Here is a 13,220-nt window from a genome sequence, read left to right as displayed (position 1 = left end):
TGGTCAAACTTGCAGATCATAAATATAAACAATATACATACAGTCGGAAAAATTACCCATGAACGATCACATCAATCACTTATTTTGTATTTATAGAAAAATACATCAAATACAAAATAATTGAAAAAGACAGCAAATACAAAATAAGCGATTGATGTGATCGTTCATGGGTAATCTTTCATTTTTCCGACTGTACATTTAAAGTAAATGGTAAAGCGGTAACGATTAATTTTATTTAGGCTGCTTTTCACGATTTTTTTACCACAAAAAAGGGGGCTAACTTTTTTTCAGCGTAACTCGTTTATTTTTGATGCTAGAAGCTTTTGTAAAAAATAAAAATAAAGCTTTTTTTAAACACTTTAACAAATGTTAATCAGTTTTTCCCGAGAATTGCTTAATTTTTCGGTGATTTCACGTTGAAATATTCGATTTGGAATTAGACGAATAAGAAAGTATTTTTCATGAGCTATAACTTTGCTATTACTCGGTTTATAGACTTTAAGGATACATTTTTTTAGTTTTTTTATAAACTACACTTTTTCTAAGAACATTTTTTTCGATAAAATATTTACATACTTTTTGAGTTATTTGCGGAAAACCGTCTAAAAACGTAGTTTTATTGTCGAAAAATAAACATTTTCAATCGCAAATATCTCGAAAAGTATTGACTTACATAAAAAAACTCTATACAACGAAAGTTGTTTATTATCAGTCAATTTATCCATTTCCGGGCTTATCTTGAACGAATTCCCCCCCCCCCCCAAAGGGTGACTATCACCCCCAAAGAAAAAGCAACCAACGGCACAAATTCAACTTTGAAGTGGAGGGTAAGTAGAACCTAAATCCAAATTTTCATGCAATTCGGAGTTGCCCCTGAAAATTACACTCCAAAATGGTCATTTATTGGGCTAAAAATGAACAACATGAATATGTAAAATGACGGACAGGTATGGCTTATATTCAAATTTTGGGTTGAGAATAAATTGCAAAAGAGTTGAAAGAGTTACCAAATATTATTATTAGCTATTAAAACTATAAACCTCATCTATTTATCTTTAGAAATTTCCTGTTTAACGAAGAATAAAAAAAAAACAAAAATAAAAACTGCTAAAAATGCGTATTTATTGTTTTCTATGTTTTTTTTGTCAACAATTTCGTCCTATTCTTATACAATATAAAAATGAATATACTCTAAAATATTTAACAAGAATATAAGAAATTACAAAATAAATCGTTCAACAAAATAATTTAAAGAGTATCTGTTTATGTGTGATGTATACAAACTCATGCTGCATACCATTCTATTCATATTTGTACAAAATATCAATCACTATATGAATAAGTACAATGTAAAAAGTAACTATAAGGTGTTTCCCTAAAAGTTTTTTTTTAAATACATAGTTGCTTTAAGAAAATTTAAAAATTACGAATAATATCACTGTTACAGTTCTTGCATATTTTAACTTTATGTCAAAAAATGTTTCCCTTTTAAATTAAATACTTTTTATTAATTTTTGAAGTTATACTTCTTTAGGCACGAGGGTGAATTTTTACATTCCCTGGCGCATGCGCACACCGATAGTATGGTATTAGTCGCTACATCTTTACAATCGCTAAAAGAATATATTATTAGTGTTTTTAGTAAATATATTTATTATAATTTTTGTGTCTTTGGATTTGTCTTCCTCGGGAATAAGATATTTTATAATAATAGTAAGTATATTTAAAGTATTTTTGTATACTTCACTTGGTCTATTAAATTTGTCAGTATGTATGAGAAATCTTGTAACCTGTCAAAGCAAAGGGAGTATAGCTCAGTGGTAGAGCGTGTGACCGGAGATCGAGAGGTTTCCGGTTCGAATCCCGTGTGTTTTCTAGTCGGAGCTTCTTCCGCTGTCTGAGCTACTTGCTTCCCTTCTTCTTCTTCTCTTAGAATCGTTTTCATTTTATTATTTTCATCCTTATGTCTGTCTCCCTTTCTCTCTTTCTATTCTCTTTCTTTCTTCCTCTCTCTTGGTTTGCTGTTTCTCTCTTTCTTCCCTCTTTTCCCTCTTATCTTCCCAGTCCTTACCGTTGCTTTTGCTTGCGCCGATTTTTCCTTTTCTTCTACTTCTCTCCTCCAACTATTCTCCCCTTGAGTTTCATCCCTTTCTATTTCTCCCTCTTCTTTGTTTTCTCTTCCACTCCCGCTACCCTCTCTTCCGCCTTTACTGTTTTTCTTTTTTTCGTCTCACCTTTCTTCCCACAAGTTGAGTCGTGCAGATCGATCCAGTGGGGCAGTGCGCCCTTACCCTGCCAAGACTGTTCTCCCTTCGGGTTCGCCATCACCCTTAGGCATCGCTTGTAGCCCACTACTGGGTAATGCACCCCTTCGGCACCATGATGTTACACCTTGAAGCTGGGTGTAACGGTATATTAGGAAGATGTATAGCCGTCTGCCCTATGCATATTCGTTTGTTTTCAGTGGTTTCCTCTACTGGTTTTTATATTTGTGAAGAATTTCTCCTCGGGTATAGGTTTGAGTGTCAGGACGTGTATGATGGGTAGGAGTGGGTGTCGCATGATAGTTGGGAGTATTTGCTAACACACAGGGACAGGCTAGGAACTTGGTTAATGGCGAGCGGACAGCTGCTGTTACGTTTTAAAAATTCAATCATCTATATATTATTTTTATTAAAAGATTATTTCACTCTTTCATATCGTTTCCCACATTTCTCCTATTTTCTTAAATAAATAATCGAATAGATAGCAGACTTTGAATTTGGCAAGGGTTGTCATGGATACGTTACGGTAAGTCACTTTGACAGTCGTCGAACTCTAAAATTGGGGTGCTACTTGGAACATAAGTTTTCAGGCAATTGATCTTGGATAGATCACCCTCATTGGGGATATCGGCCTGAATTTATGTTAATTGAACTTGGCATATTGTAGTGTTGTAGGTACATTTTGTGTAGTTGTCAAGTTCACACCGTATGAAACGGGATCTATTTTCAAAGCACCATTTTAGATACGCTGGATCAGGTATGTGTCTTAATTCGATTTCTTAAGCACTACTATAGGTGCATTGTTGATTTCCGAGCATTTTATTTATTCGTTTCTCTGAGAGTTGTTATTTTTCTATTGCAGTTATTAGGCCTTAAACCACAAAATAGATAGGGGTAGATAGTACCTAGTTATTGTTGGAAATACTCTGTGGGAAGTAGAAGAGTTTTTTGTATATGTACCCCCTGGAAAACCCTTCTGGCCAAAGGTTAGTATAAGATCTTCTATTGTTTTCTTATTTATTGATTAATATAGAATTTGAATCGTTGCTCTGACGTCATTTTGAAGAAATCTACATTAATTTACAGTTTTCATTTTTTTTTTCTTTTTTTGACATTGCTACTAAAATATAATTATTTCTCTGACGTCATTTCAGTCAGTTTTTAGTTTTTATTTTTCTTAATATTAATTGCTGTAATAATAGACGTCATTTTGACAGTTCAGGTTAACTTAGTAATTTCAGATTTAGTTTTATAGAATATAATAGTGTAAATACAAGTAGATATTCTAATACTATTTTTCTCTTTTAGGGTTTCCATTGATTCCGTTTAGTTCCGTTTACTTCCAATTCCTTCCGATTTCTTCTTTCAGTATTAAGATTTGTTGTGTTTGAAATCGTTTGTTTATGTCGTTGATATGTTACTGGTTATTCTTCTTATTGGAATTGGATACATCGTTGGATACCTCAGTACAGAATTAAGATAAGGATTTTGATTAATTTACTTTTTTTGCGTTTATGTTCTTTAGCTTTTATTAATTTTAGTTTATTTGTGAATAGTACCTAGTGTGTTTTCGGTTTGTTATACTTTTTGTTTTGTTTTACAGCGGTTGCGCCTGAGCTCATGCGACGCTTATAATTTTCGGTTAATTTTGAGGGCTAGAAGCCCTATTTGCTTTGGCGCATCTAGTTACTTTGTAGGTTATCGTTGTGGTTGTTCAATATTATGGTATTATTATGATTCATTTTATTATTTTTTTGTTAATTATTGCATGTTTACAGACCAAATTTATTTATTACTTATTTACTTATTATTAATAGATAATTTTTACGTGAGGTATCGCTTAATTTCATTTGTTCCATACACCACATGATTGGTACTGCAACAATTTGGTAGGTTTGGAGTTGCAGTCTACTTTAGGCATGGGCCGTGGGGCAAACTTGCCTGGCGCCCAGTTAATATCTATTTCAGGTTAAAAGAGAAGTCTCAACGAACCCCCCCATCTCCACTAGAGCATAGCGGGCTACGCCTTTGTTGTCATCCGACAGCCGGTGTAGCAACGTAGCGTCCGCGCACGAGCGGCGAGGCGTTGCACTGCTTCAATTAGTCGCCTTTTACAACGAGCAGAAGAAACTGTGGAGGTATTATACTTGAGCGGCTCGACTCCACACGAAAGTTAAGGAAAGGTAGTCGCTGGCGTAGATTGAGCCACCTTCACACTGGACAGATGATCTCAAAAGAGTAAAAACAAACTGAATCAAATCAGCTCATAACACAAAAGAATGGCTACTTTTGGGGAATGCCTATCTGGAACAATGTACGCACCAGATTGGTTGATGATGACGACAACTATGTTCCTCTTCTAGAGTATATTGATAAAAATATAATCAGTAAAGAGCCTCTAAGCAAAATAACAAAATATATTAATAAAATTAGAGATTCTGCCTTAAAAAAACAAATAACTACAAGACAGAAAAACATAATCAATGGAGCACCAACTAACTCGCGTTTTCTTTCATTTTTAAAATACTTTAGATTCTACGAGCAACGATAAATATAACGAATCTTACAAAAGGTGATTCATTTTCAATATTAGAAATTTCTAATTATATATTTAGGAAAACACCTTATAACAAAATAAAAAAATATTTTATACAAAAAAATATATAAAAATAAAAAAATTAGAAGTAATCAACACAAAACTAAAATAGCGTATGGTCAACAAGCGTTTTGTAATAAGGAGATTATTTTTATTCAGTACCTGAATTCAGTTCTCTTACTAAAGTCGACATGGCATTAGTCACGGAATCAGCTGCCACCAACAAATCGTTTCGCAAGGAACGCCCCACTGAACCTGGAGTTCCATTACCATTACCTAAATATAATATAATTGTTTGTGTAAGGTGCGTTTTTTTTCTACTACTTATAACTGAACAGATTTGTTCCGTGGTGTGGTTGGATGCGTGTGATAACCTTATTGTCCACGGAAAAAAATAAATAAAATTAAAATAAATGTAAAACAACAAACTGTCAATAATAGATTTATTTCGGTAAAATCGTGTTTTACTTATATCTCGTAAGGGTGTGTTATTCTTTGCCGAGCGAGGACTTGTGACAGACTGGTGACTGAACTGAACTAATAGTATATTACTTTATGAGGCGGAGAAGCATGACTTTTCTTGACGCACCCGATATTAGGCGCCGAACGAAGTGAGACGCGTAATAGAGGGCAAGTCAAGAAAAGTCGCTTCTTTGCTGAATAAAGTATACTATTTTTTCTTCAAACGTAGCAATTTTCAACCATAAATAGTACAATCCATACGCTATTTTTACTCGAAATTAACTATGACAACTATCAAAGTCGTCTAGATGTTAGAAATTAAAATAATTAAGTCGTCGGTGGGATTTGCGTCTCCCTGGTTACAGTTGTTTGACAGTTGTTTGCAATTATTAAAGACAGCTTATTGTTGTTGCAACCGCAAGCGCAAATTTAGTGCGAAAATGGAAAACCTAAACGAAATTGAGTCCGCGGTTAATGATGCAGTAGCACGTTTGGGGCCCTCCAAGTCCGGAATAAAGTATCGGTTAGCGTATAATCACTTCCAAGAGTGGTGCGATAAAAGAGGAGTACGGCAAGTTACCGAAGACGTTTTACTGGCATATTTTAATATAATGGAAAATGAAAATAAATGGAAATCTTCTACAATGTGGTCACGATACTCTATGATAAAATCCGAGTTAGTTATTAGAAAAAATGTGGATGTAAGCAAATTTTTAAAGTTACGTGCCTTTCTGAAAAAGACAAGCGAAGGATATACTGCAAAGAAGTCTAAAGTTTTCACTAAAGACGAGTTTGATAAATTTTTGTTTGAAGCGCCAGATAAGTTGTATTTAGGATTAAAGGTAAAAAAAATTATATTGCAAAGCATGTAGTATACTCTACTAAATTATAAAACTATTTCAGATTGTTTTGTTAATTGTGGTTACCGGCGCCTGTCGATGCGACGAAATGGTAAAAATGAAGACTGTGGATATTGAGGATAAAGAAAATGTAATAATTATCAAAATCCCAGACAGTAAAACACGACAAATTAGATCTTTTACGATAATTGGTCAAAACTACATTAAACTGTATAAAAAGTATGCATCACTGCGGCCTGAAAATTTCACAGAAAACCGATTTTTTATCAAGTACCAAAATGGAAAGTGTTACCGAAGCGTCATGGGAATACATTCGATCAGCGCAGTAGCCCAAAAAGTAGCTAGTTATTTAAATTTAAACGATGCAAGCGCATACACGGGTCACTCTTTACGACGAACTTCAGCAACACTTTTAATTGATGGAGGCGGAAATCTAGAATGCCTCAAACGACATGGGGGCTGGAAATCAAGCACGGTTGCCGAAGGATATATAGAGAATTCAATAAGAAATAAGAACGATAATGCTCAAAAAATTTTAAACCCTCATGATTCGCCAACATCGGGAATGATTGCTGAAAGTTGTGCTCGACCATCAGTATCATCAACAATTACCAATGCGTATCAAGAGTCGGGAACATTTTTGCACGGTTTCAATTTTGAAAATGCCTCATTAACTAATTGTACTTTTAATATTACTATAAATAAAAATGATGTTTAATTGTTGTTAATGACATTTGTATTGTTGCTTTGTGACATGTTTCATATTGTTGCCATGACAACATTTTTCCCTCCGCCGTAAAGAAATGGGAAAAAAAACTGCTGCCGGCGGAGACATCAAACTTTGACAGGATCAAGTTAGATAAGTAATGTCATCATTATTTGACGTTTGAAGAAAAATACATTTATGTTGTCACATGTGGTTTAAGAAGTTGAAGGTTCGCATGCATTTAAACTGATTTATTGACAAAGAGGCTGGCTAATTTATTATGGAATATGTGTTTCCCATGAAAAGGCCATTAAATGTATATGTTACCGTTAAAATCCGATTTCAGTTAAAAACCCGAATTTACTAAGAAAAACTAGTTTTAACTAAGCGCTTTAGACAATTCTAGTTTTAACTAGTCAAAACTAGATTTGACTGCTAAATTCAGTTAAAACTAGAAATCCCGAACAAATTTCATTTAGAGTAGTTTATATTAGTTTAAACTCATTTTTACTAGAATTACTAGCGAATACCAGTTAAAATCGTTGCGAGAAGAAACAAATACGATTGGGCCTTTTCGGGGTAGGGTTACAAACGGTAACAAACTAGTGTGTGCAACTATTGATTTTTCTGCATCGTTTTTATTGGTTATATTACCATTATTACACTACTGTGTATTATTCACCATGAGTGATAACGTCGAAGATTAGGTTGAGAGCAGAGATATAAGAACTTGAAAAGAACGTTTTTTGGAAAAGATCTTACAAAAGGAACAGACCGAGAAGAAAGAAAGTCACTACAATCAGCCCTATTCTGTAACTTTTAACAAATCGAATAGAAATGACCAAGTCGAATCGTAATTACCCAAAATCGGAATGTTTGATATCTATCGCGTCATTTTTGTGTTTGGATTGGTATTCTGTAACTGATATCGTAATAGAAATCTCTGACTTCTATTTCACGTGGTTCTGAGGAGGCGGCAACCGCGCATTAACCAGTGTTCTGTGACCTTTTTGTTACTCGAAATATGCCACCGTTGCCATATCCTCAATGTTTTCATACTTTCTTCATACTATCCTCAAGTTTTGAAAAGTAAATAAAATATTAGTGTAAATACTGGATGCAAAAAAGCTCAAAAGAGAATAAATGGTTTTAAATTAGAGTTAATTAAAATTGATATAAAAAAGAAGATAAACTGATAAATAAAAAGATAAGTGAAAGTGAATATAAGAAGTATAAATGCTTTTAACGCTCGGTTTTATAATCAGTTAAAGTGGACTTTAAATTTTAAGTTGGTACCTTTATCAATGCAATTCATACGGGTAAATGTCAACTTTAAAGTGAACTTTAGTTAATGTTCACTTTAAGTTGATTATGAAACCGGGCGTTTTAAATCAAAGATATTTAAGTTGATGTTATTAGGTTTGTTTCAACATGAACTTTTGGACGGTCCAGAAACCGTCACGAAACTACTTGTACCGTTTGTTGTGCGCATGTTCGTAATTGTGTCGCCCAGTTATCGTCCGATGACGGTAATTTGGAAACTGATGTTGGAACGGTTACCTGACTCATAACTGATTTATCTGTCAATATGCATATTGTTGTTGGTATATCCAATGATAAAAACCAAAGACGTATGCCGTAGATATATTAATTATTATGTGACACATGACAGAAGCTCGAAACAAATGACAATCAATGAAAAACTTATGAAAAAAAAATGATTACTGAAATAGTCATCACGAAATTGTCACTACAAGATCACAATTTTTGTTGGAACAGTGGGAAGGACGATCCGATGACGATCATATTTTGTTGGAACGGATTTTGTTTAAATAAATTATTTAAAATTGATATTACTAATAATATGCAATATTTAAGATTCGACTCCAGCTGAAATAACTGCTAAACAACTTTTCCCAAAAATGGCAACTTTTCTATAATTTGTTCGGACTATGAGCGTTGACTGATAAATATACAAGTAGGTATACTAGTATAATATACAAATATATATATTTATCAATCAACGCATAAGAAGTCTATTGTATGCTATTCTCGTAAATTATACCATTGATTGAAATTGTACAAGAAATAAAAGCAAAAACAGTATGGCAACACTGCGAGTGGCAAATATTCAGATGTCACATAGCAAATAAATAAGGTTAGGTCCTACAACATGTCTAAATTAAATATATAATTATCTAAACAAATAAAACCACAGACTAAAAATGAAGCAGCTAAAAAAAAGGTAGAAATACTATAAATAATTATAAATTAGTGATCAATTATTTTTATATATAAAATATAAACGCCAAAGCAAAACAAAATGCGCTTGCGTCAACCACAATTCCGATAAGCGAAATCTCACCTCGACAGGGCAAATGCTGTCGAAGTGATTTCTATTCACTATTACGATTGTAGAGATTCCGAAGTAGTTATGGAATACGGATTTGGACTATTTCTATTCGACTTAGCCACTTCTATTCGATTTTACTGACTTCTATCATCGAAATGAGTTACAGAATAGGCTTGAATGTTGTGACCAAAGCATGTATAATAAATTAATGCCCGAAGTACAAGATGCGGAACTGTCTGCCCAGAAAACACTAAAACGATTTAGAATTGTGGAAGTTGGCGAAATAAAAAAGTTGACTTCTAGAATTGAACCCATCAAATATTATGTACCTGTTGAAGACATTTTTGACATAATTGAAGCAGCCCACGTTGCTATTGGTCATGGAAGTTGGGATAGGTTGAAGACTGAAACCGACAGAAAATACGCAAATATAACAATTGGTATGTTCAATAATTTTATATCAATTTGTGAGACCTGCCAACGGAAGAAGAGTAAAGCGAAGATAGGTCTTGATCGAAGATCTTGAGGGAAGATTTGATCGATATGCAATCACAAGAGAATCACGGCTACAAGTTTATTATGGTTTATCAAGTAACAAAATTTGTTTTGTTGAGACCATTACAAAGTAAGAGGGCGGACGAAGTTGCTTATCAATAATTAACGGATACATTCTTGACTTTTTAGATTCATGCATTTTACTTTTCGATAATGGCCGAGAGTTCGGTAATGCAGTTATAAATGAGGAAATGTCATACTGGTCTAAGGCGAAATTATTTCATGGAAAACCAAGGCACAACCAGAGTCAAGGTTCAGTAGAGCGAGCTAACCAAGACATCGAGAAAATGTTAGCAGTCTGGATGCAATACAATAACAACAAGTGGTCAAAGGACTTGCGTTTTTTACGTTAACGATCTTGTCCAGTATTTTACGTTTTAGAGAAATTATTTACAAACAACCAGAGCAGCAAATTATTTACCGAGTTTTAGTTGAATCTAGAAATTACTTAAAAGTTTACTAAAAACTAGTTGTGACTACAATATGTTTAGTCTTAACTAGAATTAAATGAAAATATTTGATAGTTCTAGTTTTCACTAGTTAAAACTAGAATTGTCTAAAGCTCATAGTTAAAACTAGTTTTTCCTAGTAAATTCGGGTTTTAACTGAAATCGGGTTTTTACGGTAACATATACATGTCGTTTCGTATAGATGTTATGAGCCGAAAAAATGTAAATTTTAAATGAAGCGTATTATCAGAGTATTATTTCGTTTAAGGAGAAAAGTTAATAATTAAAATTAGTAATTAAAATTATTAATAAAAAAAATAGTATTTGAAGCTAGCCGCCACAGATTTACTACTTATAACTGAAACCCTTAAGGTCACTTGCACCGCACCAACGAACGTCTGTCGTGTCTCTTCCTGGCGGTTGCAGGCAAATGGGTTTTACTGTACCTTAACTACGTCGGTCAATAAGTCCCGGGCCTAACCATGAGATGGCGACTCGAATCAATTTTCTATTTGACATTTCGGTAGTCCTAACATTCAAAAGCATAATGTCAAAATTTCATGTAATTGAGATTATTACTTATAGTCTGGGCAGATTATCGGAGAATAGGCCATTTTTGGGAAAAGTTATTTACCAGCAATTTGATTGCTGTAATCGAATCTTATGATTGTATATATTAAAAATATAGGTATGCAAAGTCCGCAGATAGTGTGCTACTTTTTTTATAAACAAAATTGCGCCCGAAAATCGTGTTTTTTTTTTAATGTTTGCTCTATAACTCCAAAGATTTTAACTTTACACCAAAAACGCCCAAATAAAAATTCACCGTAATTAAATTCTTCATAGAGACGTGCCTTTCCAGATTTACTTCGACAAACATTTTCCCCGGAAAATGCCGGTTTTTCCAACAAAATCTTTAATTTTCAACTAAAATTTTATATAAGTAATTGTTTATCAATAATTAAATAACTTGGTAGGATAAAAGCTCTTTTCGTATAAATTATAATACCAGAAGCCGATGGAAATTGAATGAACAGTTTAGCAACAATTAAATTGTTAATTAAAAATTTATGGTCGCTATAATAACCACAGTAATTATGATACATAAGAATAACTATGATTTTTGTATAAAAAGACACTGTACCTATCTAATGTACTTTACAGAATTGAAATTGGACTATTTAAGTGGCCTCGGGATTATTTTAAAATTATAAACAATTTTTTGGCTTATAAACAAATATAATATCTCGGGAAATATTAAATTAAATTAAATCTTGAAACGGTATTGGAAAAAAAAGCGACAGGACGCTTCTTTTAAAAGAAAAAACGTTTAATTGTCATGAGTGCTTCCCGAGATACAACCGGTCAAAGTTGACCGGCATTTACGGCAAAGATATAAACAATATGATCATAATTTTTAAACCATCACCTTTTTATTTTTGTCCTCTTTCTCTACACCAATTTTCATATCTTTAAAATACTCTTAAGATATATTATCATAATAAAAACTATCGATATTACGAGTTAAAATTGCCAAAAATAGCAAAATTGCAATCAAAAATTAGGTTGGAGAAAATGTAATCTCACAAGTTCAAAATCGGTATACGTTAAAAACATGCATTTTCTCGGTTTCCCATGGACCAATTTTCTTCATTCTTTTTTTGTTCCCAAGTAACTCGAGTAGAGCCATCTAACTAACGCATTATTAAATGTGAAATCTGCTTTTATTTTGTTATAATAAATTTATTTATTTATTATAACAATGTTTTTAATTTGTTTAAATAAATATTGTCTAAATAATTATACTGCTTTCAAATGAGAATATTTGAGTTTTTAACGTTAAAAGGTACACTTGTAGTAAGTTTATCTAAAAAAGTCTACAACTGGAAAAAATATGTAGTTTTCATTTCTTATAAATAAATTTATCTTTTATAACAAAACAAAAGCAAGTTTGACATTTAGTAATGCGTTAGTTAGATGGCCCTACTCGAGTTACTTGGGAAGAAAAAAAGAATGAAGAAAATTGCTCCATGGGAAGCCGAGAAAAGGCAATGTTTTAACGTATACCGATTTTGAACTTTGAGATTACACTTTCTCCAACCTGATTTTTGATTGGAATTTTGCTATTTTTGGCAATTTTCACCCGTAATATCGATAGTTTTTTTTATTATTATGATCCTATTGTTTATATCTTTGCCGTAAATGCCGGTCAACTTTGACCGGTTGTATCTCAGGAAGCACTCATGACAATTAAACGTTTTTTCTTTTAAAAGAAGCGTCCTGCCGCTTTTTTTTAATACCGTTTTCAAGATTTAATTTAATTGAGGCCGCATATTGAAGATGCTGAGGCCGCATAATTAGTCCAATTTCAATTCGTAAAGTACATTCGATAGGTGCAGTGTCATTTTATACAAAAATCATAATTATTCTTATGTATCATAATTATTGTGGTTATTATAGCGACCGTAAATTTTTATTTAACAATTCAATTGTTGCTAAACTGTTCATTCAATTTCCATCGGCTTCTGGAATTATAATCTATACGAAAAGAGCTTTTATACTAGCAAGTTATTTTATTATTGATAAACAACTACTTAAAGATTTTGTTGGAAAAACCCGCATTTTCAGGGGAAAATTTTTGTCGAAGTAAATCGGAAAAAACACGTCTCTATGCAGAATTTAATTACGGTGAATTTTTATTTGGGTGTTTTTGGTGTAAAGTTAAAATCTTTTGAGTTTAGAGCAAAATTTGAAAAAAACACGATTTTCGGGCGCCATTTTGTTTATAAAAAAGTAGCGCACTGTCTGCGGACTTTGCATACCTATATTATTAATACAGTGTGTCCACGGTTGGGGTGCCCAAGAGGAAAAACTTTTTTATTTTCAATTTTAGCAAAAAATGTCATTCTTGATAAAAAGTTTTGCTTGTTCTAAATCCCCATAAAATGAAATAAAATTCAAGTTTTTCAAAACAT

At 32.8% G+C, this 13,220-nt stretch overlaps 1 protein-coding gene across 2 annotated transcripts in view; it reads right to left on the bottom strand.

Moving 5' to 3' along the window:
- Positions 1 to 1,100: 1,100 nt before the first annotated feature.
- Positions 1,101 to 13,220, bottom strand: part of LOC114336050 (dystrobrevin beta) — a 96,088-nt gene continuing 83,968 nt past the window's right edge. For both annotated transcript variants that reach the window (XM_050653318.1, XM_050653319.1), the window contains one exon: positions 1,101 to 5,136. In XM_050653318.1, coding sequence (XP_050509275.1) covers positions 5,012 to 5,136 — 125 coding nt within the window. In that variant the 3' untranslated portion in view covers positions 1,101 to 5,011. The remainder of the gene's footprint in view (positions 5,137 to 13,220) is intronic.

The sequence above is a fragment of the Diabrotica virgifera genome, chromosome 6, assembly GCF_917563875.1.
Source record: "Diabrotica virgifera virgifera chromosome 6, PGI_DIABVI_V3a".
NCBI classification, from domain to species: Eukaryota; Metazoa; Arthropoda; class Insecta; order Coleoptera; family Chrysomelidae; genus Diabrotica; species Diabrotica virgifera.
The sequence above is the reverse complement of the archived record's forward strand: the minus strand, read 5'-3'. Positions and strand labels throughout refer to the sequence as shown.